We start from the raw sequence: 15,594 nt of genomic DNA, 5'->3' as shown, positions 1-15,594 counted from the left end.
GACTTCACATCCCAGGATGTCTGGCTCTAGGTGAGTGATCACACGATCATGATTATCTTGGTCATGAAGATCTTTTTTGTACAGTTCTTCTGTGTATTCTTGCCACCTCTTCTTAATGTCTTCTGTTTCTGTTGGGTCCCTACCATTTCTGTCCTTTATCGAGCCCATCTTTGCATGAAATGTTCCCTTGGTATCTCTAATTTTCTTGAAGAGATCGCTAGTCTTTCCCATTCTATTGTTCTCGTATATTTCTTTGCATTGATCGCTGAGGAAGGCTTTCTTATCTCTCCTTACTATTCTTTGGAACTCTGCATTCAAATGGGTATTTCTTTCCTTTTCTCCTTTTCTCATGGTAACTTTATGTTTAATCATTTGAGGAATGGCCAGATGGAGATCATGTTCTTTTCCGTTCTTTTTTTGGTGGCACTGGGTCTTCACTGTGGCGTGCAAGTTGGGCTCTTCGTTGAGGCATGTGCACTTCTGTAGCTGAGGCCTGTGAGCTCAGTAGTTGTGTTGCTGCATGTGGAATCTTCATTCCCTGAGTGGAGATTGAACCCTAGTCCCCTGCATTGGAAGGCAGATTAAGTACTTCTTGATTTTTTAAAAATTTATTTGTTTATTTTTGGTTGCTGCCTGTGGGATTTCTCTAGTTGCAGCACATGGTGTCTACTCTTCATCGCAGTGCACGGGCTTCCAGTTGGGGTGGCTTCTCTTCTTGCAGAGCGTGAGCTTCAGTAGTTGCTGAGTGTGGGCTCTAGGGCACAGGGCCTCAGTAGTTGTGCTGTGTGGGCTTAGTTGCTCCATGGCATGTGGAATCTTCTGGGACCAGGGATAGAACCTGTGTTCCCTGTGTTGGCTGGAAGATTCTAATCCACTGTACTACCATGTTCTTTTAATTAATCTAAAAATTATACCTGTTCTTTGGAAGATATTTTAAAATACAGAAAAATTTTAAGATAAACCATTTAATTACCATTCATTCCACCGCTCAGAGAATACCCTTGTAGGATACTTATCTGTGCATATTGTTTTTAATGCGACCACACTTGGCATAATATTTTAGCCCATATTATAAATATTTTCTCATATCAATAAATATGTGCATCAATGAGATTCAAAATTCTTTTAGTCTAGGAACCCTTTCTGTAAGAGACTATTTTCCAAAAGCTCAATGAGTAATCATTCCATAATCAGTGGAAAATTCTTAAAGAGATGGGAATACCAGACCACCTTACCTTCTTCCTAAGAAACTTGTATGCAGGTCAAGAAACAACAGAACTGGACATGGAACAACAGACTGGTTCTAAATTGAGAAAGGAGTACATCACGGCTGTATATTGTCACCCTGCTTATTTAACTTATATGGAGAGTACATCATGTGAAATGCTGGGCTGGATGAAGCGCAAGCTGTAATCAAGATTTCTGGGAGAAATATCAATAACCTCAGATATGTAGATGACACAACCCTTATGGCAGAACGCAAAGAAGAACTGAAAAGCCTCTTGATGAAGGTGAAAGAGGAGAGTGAAAAAGCTGGCTTGACACTCAACATTTAAACAAACTAAAAACAAAGATCATGGCATCCAGTCCCGTCACTTGATGGCAAATGGATAGGGTAACAATGGAAACAGTTACAGACTTTATTTTCTTGGGCTCCAAAATCACTGTGGATGGTGACTGCAGCCTTGAAATTAAAAGATGCTTGCTCCTTGGAAGAAAAGCTATGACAAACCTAGACAGCATATTAAAAAGCAGAGATGTTATTTTGCAGACAAAGGTCCATCTAGTCAAAGCTATGGTTTTTCCAGTAGTCATGTATGGATGTGAGAGTTGGACTATAAAGAAAGCTAAGCACCGAAGAATTGATGCTTTGAAACGGTGGTATTGGAGAAGACTCTTGAGAGTCCCTGGGACTGCAAGGAGATCAAACCAGTCCATCCTAAAGGAAATTAACCCTGAATTTACATTGGAAGGACTGATGCTGAAGCTGAAGTTCCAATATTTTGGCTTCCTGATACAAGGACCTGACATATTGGAAAAGACCCTGATGCTGGGAAAGATTGAAGGCAGGAGAAGGGCACGACAGAGGAGGACATGGTTGGATGGCATCACCGACTCCATGGACATGAATTCCAGTGAGCTCCAGGAGATGGTGAAGGACAGGGAAGCCTAGCATGCTGCAGTCCATGGGGTCGCCGAGTCAGACATGACTGAGTGACTGAACAACAAGAATTATTGGGCCTGCCGGGTTTCAAGCATTCCTACTCTCCCAGTGCCTGTTCTCTTTAGATGCTTCAGGTATTGCACAGTGTACGGGAACCACCCTCATTGCCCTAGGCCCCTATTGAAGGACACTCAGCTTACTCTTCATTTTTCATTGTTATTCAATATTATAAACATACATCTGTATGTACTTTTATCATCTTAAAAGAAATTTCTAGAAGTAGGATATTGGGGTTAGAGAGACCAACCTTGGGCTCGGGCCTATTTGAGGTACTAGGAGACAGGGGAGAGGTAAATGATCTGCTACCTGTTCTTCAAAAACTCAGTCAGCTTCAGAAAATGAGATTTAGGAAAAGGAGAAGAAGATTTCAAAAAAGCCCATTCTGTCTAGCAATTTCTCTTTAGGAATTCATTCTGTGCATATCTGTTGCATCACTTAAAAGCTAATAAATGTACAGCATTAGGGAATTGAGTAAATATATCTTCAAATAAAAGAAAGCAAGGTATAAAACATTGTTTTATGTACTGTTTGTAGATTTATAAAAATATGGGCATACAATTGAATATATAGATACACACTGTCCACTAGAGTAGCCATACTGAGCACTTAAAATATGGCAGTTCCAAACTGAGATGTGCTGTGTGTGTAAGATGCACATTGGACTTTGAAGGCTTAGTATCAGGAAAAAAGTATGTAAAACATTTCATTAATAATTTTTATATTGATAACATGTTGAAATGATAACTTTAAAAATCCATTACATTAGGGACTTCCCTGGTAGTCACTAGCAAAGTAATGCTCAAAATTATCCAAGTGAGGCTTCAACAGTACATGAACTGAAAACTTCCAAATATTCAAGCTGGATTTAGAAAAGGCAGAGGAACCAAAGATCAAATTGTCAACTTCTGTGGAATCATAGAAAAAGCAAGAGAATTCCAGAAAAACATCTACTTCTGCTTTATTGACTATGCCAAAGCCTTTGACTGTGTGGATCACAACAAACTGTGGAAAATTCTTAAAGAGATGGGAATTCCAGACCACCTGACCTGCCTCCTGAGAAATCTGTATGCAGGTCAAGAAGCAACAGTTAGAACTGGACATGGAACAATGGACTGGTTCCAAACTGGAAAGGAGTATGTCAAGGCTGTATATATAACATATGCACCCTGCTTATATAACATATGCAGAGTACATCATGCGAAATGCCAGACTGGATGAAGCACAAGCATCAGTAACCTCAGATACACAAATGACACCACCCTTATGGCAGAAAGTGAAGAGCAAGTAAAGAGCCTCTTGATGAAAATGAAAGAGGAGAGTGAAAAAGCTGGCTTAACACTCAACATTCAAAAAACAAAGACCATGGCATCCAGTCCCATCACTTCATGGCAAATAAATGGAGTAACAATGGAAACAGTGACAGACTTTATTTTCTTGGGCTCCAAAATCACTGCAGATGGTGACTGCAGCCATGAAATTAAAAGACGCTTGCTCCTTGGAAGAAAAGCTATGACAAACCTTGAGAGCCTATTAAGAAGCAGAGACATTACTTTGTGGACAAAGGTCTGTCTAGTCAAAACTATGGTTTTTCCAGTAGTCAGGTATGGATGTGAGAGTTGGACCATAACAAAAGCTGAGTGCGAAGAATTGATGCCTTTGAACTGTGGTGTTGGAGAACACTCTTGAGAGTCCCTTGGACTGCAAGCAGATCAAACTAGTCAATCCTAAAGGAAATCAACCCTGAATATTCATTGGAAGAACTGATGCTGAAGTGGAAGCTCCAATACTTTGGCCATCTCATGAGAAGAACTGACTCATTGGAAAAGACCCTGATGCTGGGAAAGATGGAAGGCAGGCGGAGAAGGCGATGACAGAGGATGAGATGATTCGAAGGCATCACTGACTCAATGGACATGAGTTTGAGCAGGCTCTGGGAGATGGTGATGGACAGGGAAGCCTGGCGTGCTGCAGTCCATGGGGTCACAAAGAGTTGGACATGGCTGAGCGACTGAAGTGACTGGTGGTCCCTGTGGCTGGGACTCCATGCTCCCAATGTGTAGAGGTGATAGGTTTGGTCCCTGGTTGGGGACCTGGATCCTACATGCCATGGCTGAAGATCCTGCATGCCACAGCAAAGATCCAAGATCCCACGTGCTCCAACTGAGAGCTTGCATAACCAAATAAATAAAAATATTAAAAAGTTCTCAAGCTGAAATTAAAAACAATATATTAGGTTAAATAAAATATTAAAGTTTCTTCTGTTTCTTGTTACGTTTTTAAATTTGCCTACTGCTGCTGCTAGAAAATTTTAAATTACCTATGTGTCTCCCATTTTGTTTCTATTGCCTAGGACTGTTCAGACTAAACTCGGGAAGAATATGCAACACATTCACTACAGTGACTGGGGAAGGGTCCTGAAGATTTATCTGGGGTTCAGGATCTACTTTTGTCACATCCCCACCCTCCTCATCCCTCTCAGATGGGACTGGGGTCTTCTCATTCCCTTCTTCCATGTTTCTCCTGGCCTGCCCCAGCCCTCAGTGCCCGGCTCTCCTTTCTGCCACCCCCCTCCCACCCCCCGCTACTGCTCCTTGGCCTGAAGGATTGGAGTTGTATGGGAAGGGGCTCAAGGCTGCAGTGCCAGCATTCTTGAGCTGTGACATGATAAGCTGGAGGCCACTTCTTCCCTGGAAAGATGGGGTGCAAAAACAGCTTACTTCCCACTAGCTTTTGAGTGCAGCCTTCCCACCACAGTCAAGGACAGTGAGCTCACTAGCAGGTAATCAGATAATTAGAAGATGGTCAGTTAAAACCAGTGACAAATTCAGCCTCCCTGATCAAAGAAACACCGATTAAACATTGGCATCAAAGTAGCCAAACCATCAATAGGCATTCCATAACTGGGTTCGGAGATTGCTGACACCCTCCTTTGTCCTCACTGCCAAAACTGACGACTAGACCAATCATTAGAGCCTCCTCTGGAGCTGCCGGGAAAAACTGGGCGGCTTGGGATCACATCTAACCGGGGACCCCCGGAAAGACTGGCTAGTTATGTGTCGGCCCCCACCGCAGGTCCACCTCCAGCACTGGCGGCTCCCCGTCCCCAGGAGCTGCCAGTCGCGGGGTCAGGGAAGCTGGGAGAGTAGATGTATCTAGGGTGAATCTCAACTCTATCTTCTGCACAGTCATGTGACCTTGAACGAGTTAATGAACTTCTCTATGTCTCATCGTCTCTGTCGGTAAAGTGGACCGGCGAACGCAGACCGCACTGCACAGCTGTATTCCGCAGATTCCTGGAACGGAGGCTCTCATGATGCCAGCCGGTACTTGTAAGTGATGTTAAACGGTGGGGTCCCTCTGAGGCTACTCTACGGAGTTGTTGCATCTCCTGAGGCCCTCTTCCCTGCGAGGGTGGGTAGCTCCAAACCACATACTGAGAATCGGAATTTGAGAAGCCCGGCTCCTTGAACCCTGGCTGAGAGGGAGTGCCGGGGTTAATTCCTTGATTCCTTCACTTGACCCAAAGCCTGGAACTGGGCGAGGCCAGGCTGGTCCAGCCTCGGCGCCTTCCAACACACTAGCCCCGCCCTCCGTCCCGCCTCTCTTCTTTACTGCGCCCCCATTGGTGGCGTCCGGCGGCGCGGCCGCTGTTATTTTTCGAATATATAAGAAGGTGGAGGTGGCAGCCTCTGCTAGAGGCTTCCTGGGCTGGTGGCTTGTCCCCGTGTCCCTCCTCCCTTCCCCACCCTCCCCACTTCCCTCTCCTCTCTCTTTCCTGCCCCGTTGCTCTTCCTCCCTCCCTTCCCCTCCACCCCGGGCCGGCTCCCTACCTCGCCCAGGCCAGCTGTGCCCGGCGTCTGTCGGTCGCCCTACGCCACGCCCGCCCGCCCCACCGCGATGGAGCTGCCTCAGCCGGAGCCCGTGGCAGGCTCGGCTCTCAGTCCGGCCGGCATGCGCGGTGGCGCCCAGCGTCCTGACCACCTCCCGGGCCTCCGGCTGGGGGCTCATGGCCTCCTGGGGTCTCCGGAGCGCGCGGCTGCTTCCTCGCCGGTCACCACCCTCACCCAGACTATGCACCATCTCGCTGGGCTCGGCAGGTAGGGGGCCCCAGGGATGCTCGGTGTGGGGTGGGAGGCCTGCACTAGGGTTTGGTCCCAGGCCTCTCTGGAACCGGCATGGGTGCCAAACGGAGAGGCATCCCAGACACAGCCTGCTTCAAGGCTCAGGACCGAGCTGTGCTGCTCACACCCTCCAGGTGACTTGTTCTTGGCTGCCACAATTATCTGGAGACCCACTTCCCTACCTCCACCATGCTGCCTCCCTAATCTTGGCTCAGATCTCCACCATTTTGCCCCAGGCAGGGGATCCTGAGCCTGGAGGGGGAATTTGAGGGTGGTCCTGTTCCTTCCACCTTCAGTTCTTTCCTGGGGTAAAGGGGTTAAACACTGGTCCTGTTCCCTGAGCAAGTCTGCAGCTCCAGGCTGGGTTGTCCTTGAAGCAATAAAGGCCAAAGGCTTGGCCACTCCTCCAGAAAGGCTTGTGGGTGGGTGGGGACCTTTAGAGTTTAGGGGACGGCCCTCTAGGGCTGTCTGCTGCCCCACCATTCCCCAGGATGGTCCCAGCCCACCTCCTTTCTCTTGCTCTGGGTTCACCTTCCCTGCACCCAGGAGAACCTTTAATCAATCAACAAAGAGAAGACATTAGGGCCTCTGTAGAAGGCCTGAGAAGAGGGTAGATCCTTGATGCCATCACCTCCTTGAGACAGTGCAGTGACTGGAAGGGCCTTTCAGAGGTTGGGGGGCGGGGTGCGGTGTTGGTGGGAACATGGGCCAGCCAGCCCTTGAGCCCCACATTTACCTTTCTCCTTCCCTGGGTCCCTGCTCCCTTCTCAGCGAGACCCCAAAGAGTCAGGTAGGCAGCCTGCTCACATGCCTATCCCTGTCCCGTCGGGCGTCTGAATCCTCCCTGTCGTCTGAGTCCTCTGAATCTTCTGATGCAGGTGAGGCCCAGGGGTGCCAGGGGAGTTTGGGGGGCTACCCAAGCCTCCCCACTTCCCTGCTGATCAGACTAACATCCTCACCACAACCTGATGGGACCCCAGCAGGCTCCCCCTGCTCACTTCTGGTGGGGAATACCACACCCAGCATAGACTGGCTGAGTGACGGGGTGCTGGGTGGGGTCCTCCAAGTGAGATGAGATCTTACTGTTTAAAACTAGGCGCCGAAGTCCTAACCCACAGCCCCACCTGGGAGGCAATTAGGCTGAAAGTCTGTCATTTTATAATATTCACTTGCCTTCGGCTTTAACTTTCATTAAAAGCTGTAATCTCTTCTAGAACAAATTATTTTAAATCAGTTCAAGAAAAATGCTTAGCAGAATTTTGGTTTAAAGCCTAAACTTTAGGCTTTAAAGTTTCCATAGTAATAGGCGATTCCAGAGAGAATAGTAAATAGGGAATGGAGCCCTGTGTAACTTGGCAATGTGTCAGCCCTTGGGGTCTATGGGTGGATTTTGTTTCAGATTTTAATGTGTCAAGACCTAAGATAAAACAGGTTTTCCCCCTTCTCTGAATAGGGTTGGGACATGGTAAGGAAAAGTGTGCAGGAAATGCCACCACTTTCAAACCAAGGCACTCTGTCTCTCAGGTCTGTGCATGGACTCTCCCAGCCCTATGGACCCCAACATGGCAGAGCAGACGTGAGTAGAGAAGAGGGACCACACGGTCAAGGAGGGGAACCTGCCCTTGGAACCTGCCCTTAGTTCCACCCTAAACTCACTAGGGGAGCTTGGAGGAGCAAACAGACCTCCCTGAACCCCCGTATAGGGGCGATAATTGACCTTCCCGTGTCCTGGCATTCTGCTTGTCTCAGGGAAGGGTCTACTATCATGGGAGCAGCTTAGAATGGGTTCAAGACCAGGGTGGAAGGAACAGTAGCCACAGGGAGCCTCTTGCAGGAATACAGGACTGTGTGTGCCCTTTCTGCCTATACACATATTTTTCTTTCCTGTGAATTATCACAATTTTAAAATATGGTCCAACTAATTCAAAGTGTTTAATTTACTCTAGGCCAAACAATACAGTTGCTGCAAGCTGGTTTGGCCCTTTGCCCTCCTATCAGTAACCACTGGTTTCAGTGACATTTCACCTGCTGGCCAACCCTTGGACCAGGCCCTTTGTGAAGGAGAGTGGAGAAGTTTGGGGGCTCTGCTCAACACAGTTCTCTGCTTCTTGGTTGTGGGGCATGAGTAGTACCTTCCAGAGCACAGCTGTTCCCATCCAGCTGTTCAGGCCCCAGCATGGAGAGCAGCTGTCAGGCATTACTGGGAACAATGGGCATCCCCGGCCTGGGCTGAAGGACTGTGGATTTGGGTTTAGGGCGGTGGCTGTCTTTCCTCCCATTGCCTTTGATCAGACTGGGCTGGGCTGCAGGTTTGTTCATAAACAGGAAATGGGGAGAGCATTGGGTGGTGGTGTGGGGACTGCAGGTTGGGTTTTGATGAAACACAGAGCTGAACCTGCTTTACCCCTAGGGCCCAGGTGCAGACTGAAAACCAAGCCAATTAAATTGGTCATCCTGGTGCCAGGTTGGCTGCATACAGCCACCCTGCCCGACCTGGGTCGGGGGGAGGGGGGCGGTGGGTTATCCTCCTGACACTTTAGCCCTCAGTTTCCCACCACCAACACTGCACCTGTCTTAATGGTTACACAGAAAGAGGTGTGTGTGTGTGTGTGTACACATAGACACACAAAAGCCCTTCCTGGCAGGTGGTCCCTAGTAACATAGCTAGGCTCAAAAGGAACATCTGTTGGAATTCTTTGCCTGCTGGTCTCTTCTAAGGCAGGAGGAGGGGATGGGACAGAGGCTGGGTTCTAAAATTCCACAGGAGGGAGGAGAGGTTATGACCTTGGACATTTGTCACTAGGGGGTCTGACATGGCAGACCAGGGCTGATCCAGGGGCACACTGAACCAGGCCCCTGTTTTGGAGGAGCCAGGACTATCCCACACAAGGGGAGGGAAGCCCTGCCTTACTGGTATCCAGGCCCTGGAGACACCCACATTTTCAGGACAAGGCTTGTCATGGGATGGATGGATGCCTTTCCTGGCAGCCATATGGCCCTGCTGAGGTGATTTGCATACAGGTGGAAGGCCTGTGGGCAGGCTGGTGAGACCGTTGCCTTGGTAACTCCTCAGCTACCCCAAGACCTACCCCAGCTGTCTCTGTCACTGCCATTCTTCAGGCCTCTTCCATTCAGGGCAGCTTTTAAAATCCCAGGCTGCCTCTTATCTCCCTCTTCCCCTATACCTGGGCTCATGATAGGTGCTGCTTTCTTCTTACCTCCTCTTTCCCCTGGCCTGAGCTCTGGCTCCCCTGGGCCTTGTGGACTGAGGACCCAAGGCTGGGGATAGGCAATGGGCTGTGAGGAGACCTAGGTTGAATGGGACCCTTCTCTGTCCTAGGTTCGAACAGGCCATCCAGGCAGCCAGCCGAGTTATTCAAAAGTAAGTGCTCTGGCCTTAGTTGCACAGGCTCCCCTGCCCCGTGTGGGTGGAGTAGGCCCCAGGATGTACAGGGCTCTGTGGTGGAGGGGCACCCGGCATGTTCTCCAGCACAGCCTGGCTCTCCAGCCCTGAGGTGTCCCCGTTTCCTTCTGCAGTGAGCAGTTTGCCATCCGACGTTTCCAGTCCTTGCCGGTGAGTGTTCTCTGAGGCCCACTGGGAGACTTGGGCCTGCTGGCCAGGATTGTAGAGGGCAGGAGGGACCTGGATTGGTTCTCAGAGGGTGGACTTGAAGCAGTTGGGTGTCCCTTGTCTGGCTATGGGAGACGGGGCTTTGAAGGTGGACCGGGGATCTGGGGGAGTTGGAGCAGGGATGGGAGAAGGTAGGGCCTGGGCTGGCACTAGAGGAATGCAGCCTTTTGTATCTACTGCCCTCCTGGCTGTCTAGGGGAGGCTTCTGGGCCACAGTCCTGTGCTACGGAACATCACCAACTCCCAAGCGTCTGGCACCTGGAGGAAGACTGAGGCATGTGACCAAGCTGCCCACGGCTCTGGGGAGGACAAAGAGAATGTGCGTTTCCAGAAGGCCTGAGTTGAAGCACTTCAGGGAGAGGGGGGCTTACTGGAGTGGTTTTTCTGGCGTCTGATCATGCACCCCCCTGTATTGCCCACAGGATGGATTTGTCTTCAAGATGCCAGGGAAACCCACACATCCCAGCCACTCCCGTGCTCTTGGGGAGTGGGCCAGCCGCAGAGAAGCCTTTGCCCAGAGGCCAAGCTCAGCTCCCGACCTGATGGTATACCAGGAGAGCTGACCCATGCAGGGCAGGCATGCACGCAGGGCAGGTGCCTGTGAAGGCAGCCCGGGAAATGGGGGTGATCCTGAGCCCTGAGGCAGTGGGAACCTTATTTCTCAGAAGGTTAGGGTGGAGACTTGTCTCGGGGCCCCATGTTGAGTCTCTTCTGTCTCCTCTCCTTCTTCATCACCCGTGCAGTGTCTCACCCCTGAGCGAAAGATGGAAGTAGAGGAACTGATCCCCCTGGCCCGATGCCACTTCTCCCTGACCCCCTCCACAGAGGCTGTTGAGGAAGACGATGGATTCGTGGATATCCTGGAGACTGACTTAAAGGTAAACAGGCTTGCCTTGTCAGGCCCCCTACCTCTCCCTTCCTGAGATCTGAAAGAGGTAAGCTCTGAGCTCCTACAATAAGACTATGACCTCATTTCAATGTCAGAAGAACTGGAGGTAACTGAGTCACAGCCTGATCTCTGGCCAATCAGAGAAGAGGAAGTGGCTGGTGCTGCAGTGGAGGGTGGATGGACAGGGCAAAGGGAAGCCTGGTCTTCCTGTATCACCATGCTTCTCATATCTATGCAAGTCCCTCTGGCGAGTGGGGCCCCGCAGTTTCCTGGTCCTGGGGGCTGCCCTGTGTGGAGGTGTGAGCAGGGTCACCAAGGGCTGCTGGCCTGGAATTTTGCTGGGAGAACTGGGAAAAACGCCCTGGAGGACTTGGGGCCTTAGGTGTTGGATCTGTGCCTGCGGTGTGACCATACCCTTGCTGATCTGGCCTCAGGAGAATGATGTAGTTCCCCCAGGCATGGAGAGCCTCATCAGTGCCCCACTGGTCAAGACCTCAGAAAAGGAAGAGGAACAGGTGAGCCCCTGGAGAGGCCCCTCAAAACTTGGGAGTGGTGGGGCCCTACCCTCTGAGTGAGACTGGTATGGAAAGCAGGGGCTAGGAACGCTGACCCTAGACCTGCTGCCCCTGCCAGGACCTCATCATGTACAGCAAGTGCCAGCGGCTCTTCCGCTCTCCGTCCATGCCCTGCGGTGTGATCCGGCCCATCCTCAAGAGGCTGGAGCGCCCGCAGGACCAGGATCTGCCTGTACAGAACAAGCGGAAAAGGAGTGTGACCCCTCCAGAGGAGGAGCTGCGGGAGGCTGAGGAACCTGTGAGTACCCCACTCGTGGGCTGGGACTGGGCTGGACTGCCACCCTCCAAGTCTACCCTGTAAGCCCTTCTCAGCTGGGTTTGTAGAGGGGAGCAGGGTGCAAGGAAGGGGGATACTAACCAGACAGGGCACTGAGGGACAGCCTCACCCCTGACCCTGGCTGCCACTTGCCTCACAGAAAGCCCGCATTCTCCGCTCAAAGTCTCTGTGTCATGATGAGATTGAGAATATCCTGGACAGTGACCACCGAGAACTGATCGGGGATTACTCCAAGGTACCAGCAGTGGGACCCTCTGGAGGCTCGGTCCCATGTGGCCCCTGAGCCCAGCAACTGCTTCAGTGACTCCCATTCTCCCAGAAGCCCCTTATTTGGTCCTTTGCATCTTATCGTGTAGTCTCACCCAGACTCCTCTCTCTAGGCTCTCTTTGATCTCCTATCTCAAATCTGTCCAGGGCATCAGTGGTATCTCCACCTTGGAGAAGATTTCCATCTTGCTTGGGGCCTCCTGGGGCCTGCTTGGCAAAGCATGGGGACAGGAGGCATGGAGGGTTCATATCCTTTGCTTCCCATCTTCATTTCCCCTTGGAAGGTAGTTTTCTGGGGATCAGACCCTAGAGGCACCTCTTGGTTGCAATGGGAACCAGAGCTTAAAGTCAAAGCAGACACTTCCCTGGTGGTCCAGTGGCTAAGACTCCACGCTGCCAATGCAGGGGGCCCAGGTTGGATTCCTGGTCAGGGAACTAGATCCCGCATGGCACAACTAAGAGTTCACATGCTGCAAAAAATCCCACATGCAGCGGTGAAGATCAAAGATCCCATGCAACTAAGCCTGGATGCAGCCAAACAAAACAAGTAAATATTAAAAAAAGGGAAAGTCAAGCAAGTTTGGCTTTCAGACTTGAGGAAAAATTCATTTTTCTTAGGTTCCTAGTTTTGCCAATGTCACTGTCTCTCTCCCCTTCCCTTCAGGCCTTCCTCCTACAAACTGTGGATGGAAAGCACCAAGATCTCAAGTACATCTCACCAGAAACGGTATGCAGGGATGAGCTGTTTTTCTGTTCCTTTGGGACTTCTGTTTGCTTGTTAACCTCCCCTGGAGTCAGGCTACAAGTACTGGGTCAGCCCCTGCCTGCCAGCCTGAACCACTGGGACCCACCTCTGCGGCCTCCTGCAGGTGGTGGCTCTGCTGACAGGCAAGTTCAGCCACATCGTGGAGAAGTTTGTGATTGTTGACTGCAGATACCCCTATGAGTATGAAGGCGGTCACATCAAGGTGAGGCAGGGTGATGGGAGAGGCCCTGAAGACTCATCCAGTTCTGTCCTTCCTCTGCCCAAAGGATGCACCCTCTCATGGGGTAGGATCTGCCCTTCAAGAGGCGGAGTCACTCACCTGAAAGATGGGGGCCGCACAGGGCAGGGTCAGCCACGCACAGCTGTGGCCTGACCTCTGGCTTCTTTGGCAGACTGCTGTGAACCTCCCTCTGGAACGGGATGCTGAGACCTTCCTGCTACAGAGCCCCATCACACCCTGCAGCCTGGATAAGAGAATCATCCTCATTTTCCACTGTGAATTTTCATCTGAGCGGGGCCCCCGCATGTGAGTCCCAGCTTTGCCCACCCAGCTAGTGCTGCTCCTCACCTTCCCTTCTTAGGCTTTCGGGTGCTAGAACCATCCAGTGGCCAAGAGGCGTGAGCCCAGCCCTGGCCCCTCCTTTATCTGGGCCTCTTATCTCACCTTGGAGCTTGGAGCAGACCGTATCCCTGCTTCCCTGTGCATGACACTGTCCTCCTGTCTCCTCTCATCCTTTCCGTCAGGCCTCCCATCTTCCCTTTGTCCATTGCCGCCATCCCCACAAAACCTAATTCTAACTCTCCAGCAGTGTCCTTAAAATCCAAAGGCCCTGTCCCAGCCCTCAGTGACGCTGACCTTCCGGGGTTCGATTGTTCTTTCCTCTCTCCATCTCCTCACCAAGCCTTGTCCAGACCTTCTGACTCTTACCTCTTGAACTTGGTTCACTTGTCTCCCTTCTGCCTCCACTTTCCTGGCCCAGAAGAAATGTCTCGGACTGAGATTGTGTAACTCTCTTCTGAACACAGAGCCCCTTTGATTTGCTTTTGTCTGTCTCCCCAACCTCTTGTGAACCCAGTTAGCTAGACTGAAGTAAAAGTGTTCTTGTGGCTGACATTCTTGCACTCAAGCCTTCTGTGGTTCCCAGAGGAGTGGGTGCAGGGAGCAGGTCCCCTGATATATCCCACTGCACACCCAGCTCTCACCCCCACACCCCTTCTGGTCCCAGGTGCCGTTTCATCAGGGAACGAGACAGAGCCTCCAACGACTACCCCAGCCTCTACTATCCTGAGATGTATATACTCAAAGGCGGCTACAAGGACTTCTTCCCACAGCACCCGGTACGTCGGGTGGGGGTGGCCATAGCCTCCGTGGGAGGGTTGGGCTACAGGGAAAGGGGTTGACCAGGCAGTAGCCCTCGGATAAAGGAGGACAGGGTCCTCCCTGAAGTTGCCCAGTTCCCCATGTTGATTGCCCCATCCTATCCTGCCCTAGACCTTCTGTGAGCCTCAAGATTACCGGCCCATGAACCATGAGGACTTCAAGGATGAAATGAAGACCTTCCGCCTCAAGACACGCAGCTGGGCTGGCGAGCGGAGCCGGCGAGAGCTCTGCAGCCGCCTGCAGGACCAGTGAAGGGCCAGCAACTGTCCCATCCACCTTCCTTGCTTTGTGCGGCCTGGGCGTCAGCCGCCCTGTGGCCTCCGGGGCTGAGGGTCTGCTGTCCAGGGAAAAGACGGTGAGGGTGTCCTGTCTGCCTGCACCAGCCCTGATCCACTGTCTCACTCCAGTCATGTTCCATATCCTGGTGACACCCCCACCCTCACTCCAGGAGAGCCCAGCCTGCTGACTAAGTGAGATTGGATTAAGTCTAGCTCAAAGGAAGTATTTGTGTCTAACAGGAGCCTTTTTGCTGTCTTTTTCTTCCTTGTTTGGGTTAATCCTTTGTCTTGCTGTATTCAGAAAAGCCTCTTTTTTCCTAAGAGCCTTGTTTATATGTATGTGGCTGAGAGAAAGCTCCAGCCTCCTAGGAGGAGCCACCGCTACCCTTGGAGTTAGCACCGTGTCCCAGGTGCTAACACACTCCTAAGTATGTGTGCCACACTCTCCTTTCTCCTTCCCGTCTCTCCATGTGAACATCTCCAGCACAGGCATGAGCTCTTCCTCTTTCCTGTTTCAGTGTTGTTTGTATGCTTGATCTCTTTTTTTTCCATCTCAGGATAGTTACAGGCTAAGGTTTAGGTTTTCCCTGTCCAGTTGTTAAAGATACAAATATTCATAACCCACTTGGCCCTGGCTTCTGTGGTTCGGAAAGGGATGTTATCCATGGAGGCCCCTGGGTGAGGGTTAAGGCCTGCATCCTGAGCCCACTGGAAACCTAGCCCTCACTGCTGTGAACCCTGGGGGCTGAACCCATGTCAGAACTTGCTACTGTCTCGTCACGGACGGACAGATGGACGAATGGAAGTGTGGATGGATGGTGGATGTATGGATGGCCATAGACCCACAATGCCTTGTCCACAAACCACTGAACTGAAGGTATTTTGGTGAGTGTGACTGCCTGCAGCAGGAGTATACATGTGCCTGTCTGTAACAAAATCTTTACACTTTAAGATTTGGAGATATTCAAAAGAAAATGTTATGGAAGCAGCTAAACTAAGGCCAACCACCTCTGGATTCTGAATCTCGGGATATGGGCAGGGATTCTTGAAGGCTCTGCTGAGTCATCTGGAAGGGTCTTGGTTCAATAAAGCACTGAGCAAGTTGAGTAAGTAGCATTGTGTCCTGTGGAGCCCTTAATAAGACTATGGCAGACCCTGATGGTGTAATATAGCAGAGGCAAGTCA

General features: G+C 50.8%; 1 protein-coding gene across 1 annotated transcript; it reads left to right on the top strand.

The window, feature by feature from the left end:
• The first annotated feature begins 6,121 nt into the window (after positions 1-6,121).
• Positions 6,122-14,383, top strand: CDC25B (cell division cycle 25B). The gene is made up of 16 exons (XM_052650374.1): positions 6,122-6,321; positions 7,117-7,223; positions 7,870-7,921; positions 9,686-9,727; positions 9,883-9,919; positions 10,173-10,295; positions 10,399-10,521; positions 10,720-10,854; positions 11,300-11,380; positions 11,499-11,678; positions 11,857-11,952; positions 12,649-12,711; positions 12,854-12,952; positions 13,143-13,276; positions 13,977-14,088; positions 14,243-14,383. Exons 1-16 carry the CDS (start codon positions 6,122-6,124, stop codon positions 14,381-14,383), a joined length of 1,725 nt encoding a protein of 574 aa, XP_052506334.1.
• The last annotated feature ends 1,211 nt before the right edge of the window (positions 14,384-15,594 follow it).

This window comes from Budorcas taxicolor, chromosome 13 (assembly GCF_023091745.1).
Source record: "Budorcas taxicolor isolate Tak-1 chromosome 13, Takin1.1, whole genome shotgun sequence".
Classification (NCBI taxonomy): domain Eukaryota; kingdom Metazoa; phylum Chordata; class Mammalia; order Artiodactyla; family Bovidae; genus Budorcas; species Budorcas taxicolor.
This window is presented reverse-complemented; position numbering and strand designations above follow the sequence as displayed.

What these genes read in the sequence shown, in the direction of transcription:
- CDC25B (XM_052650374.1), top strand. Translation starts at nt 6,122, where the DNA reads ATGGAGCTGCCTCAGCCGGAGCCCGTGGCAGGCTCGGCTCTCAGTCCG. An exon ending in GCTCAGCTCCCGACCTGATG is followed by an intron (nt 10,522 to 10,719) that starts GTATACCAGGAG and finishes TCACCCGTGCAG; the next exon opens with TGTCTCACCCCTGAGCGAAA. An exon ending in ATGAAGGCGGTCACATCAAG is followed by an intron (nt 12,953 to 13,142) that starts GTGAGGCAGGGT and finishes CTTCTTTGGCAG; the next exon opens with ACTGCTGTGAACCTCCCTCT.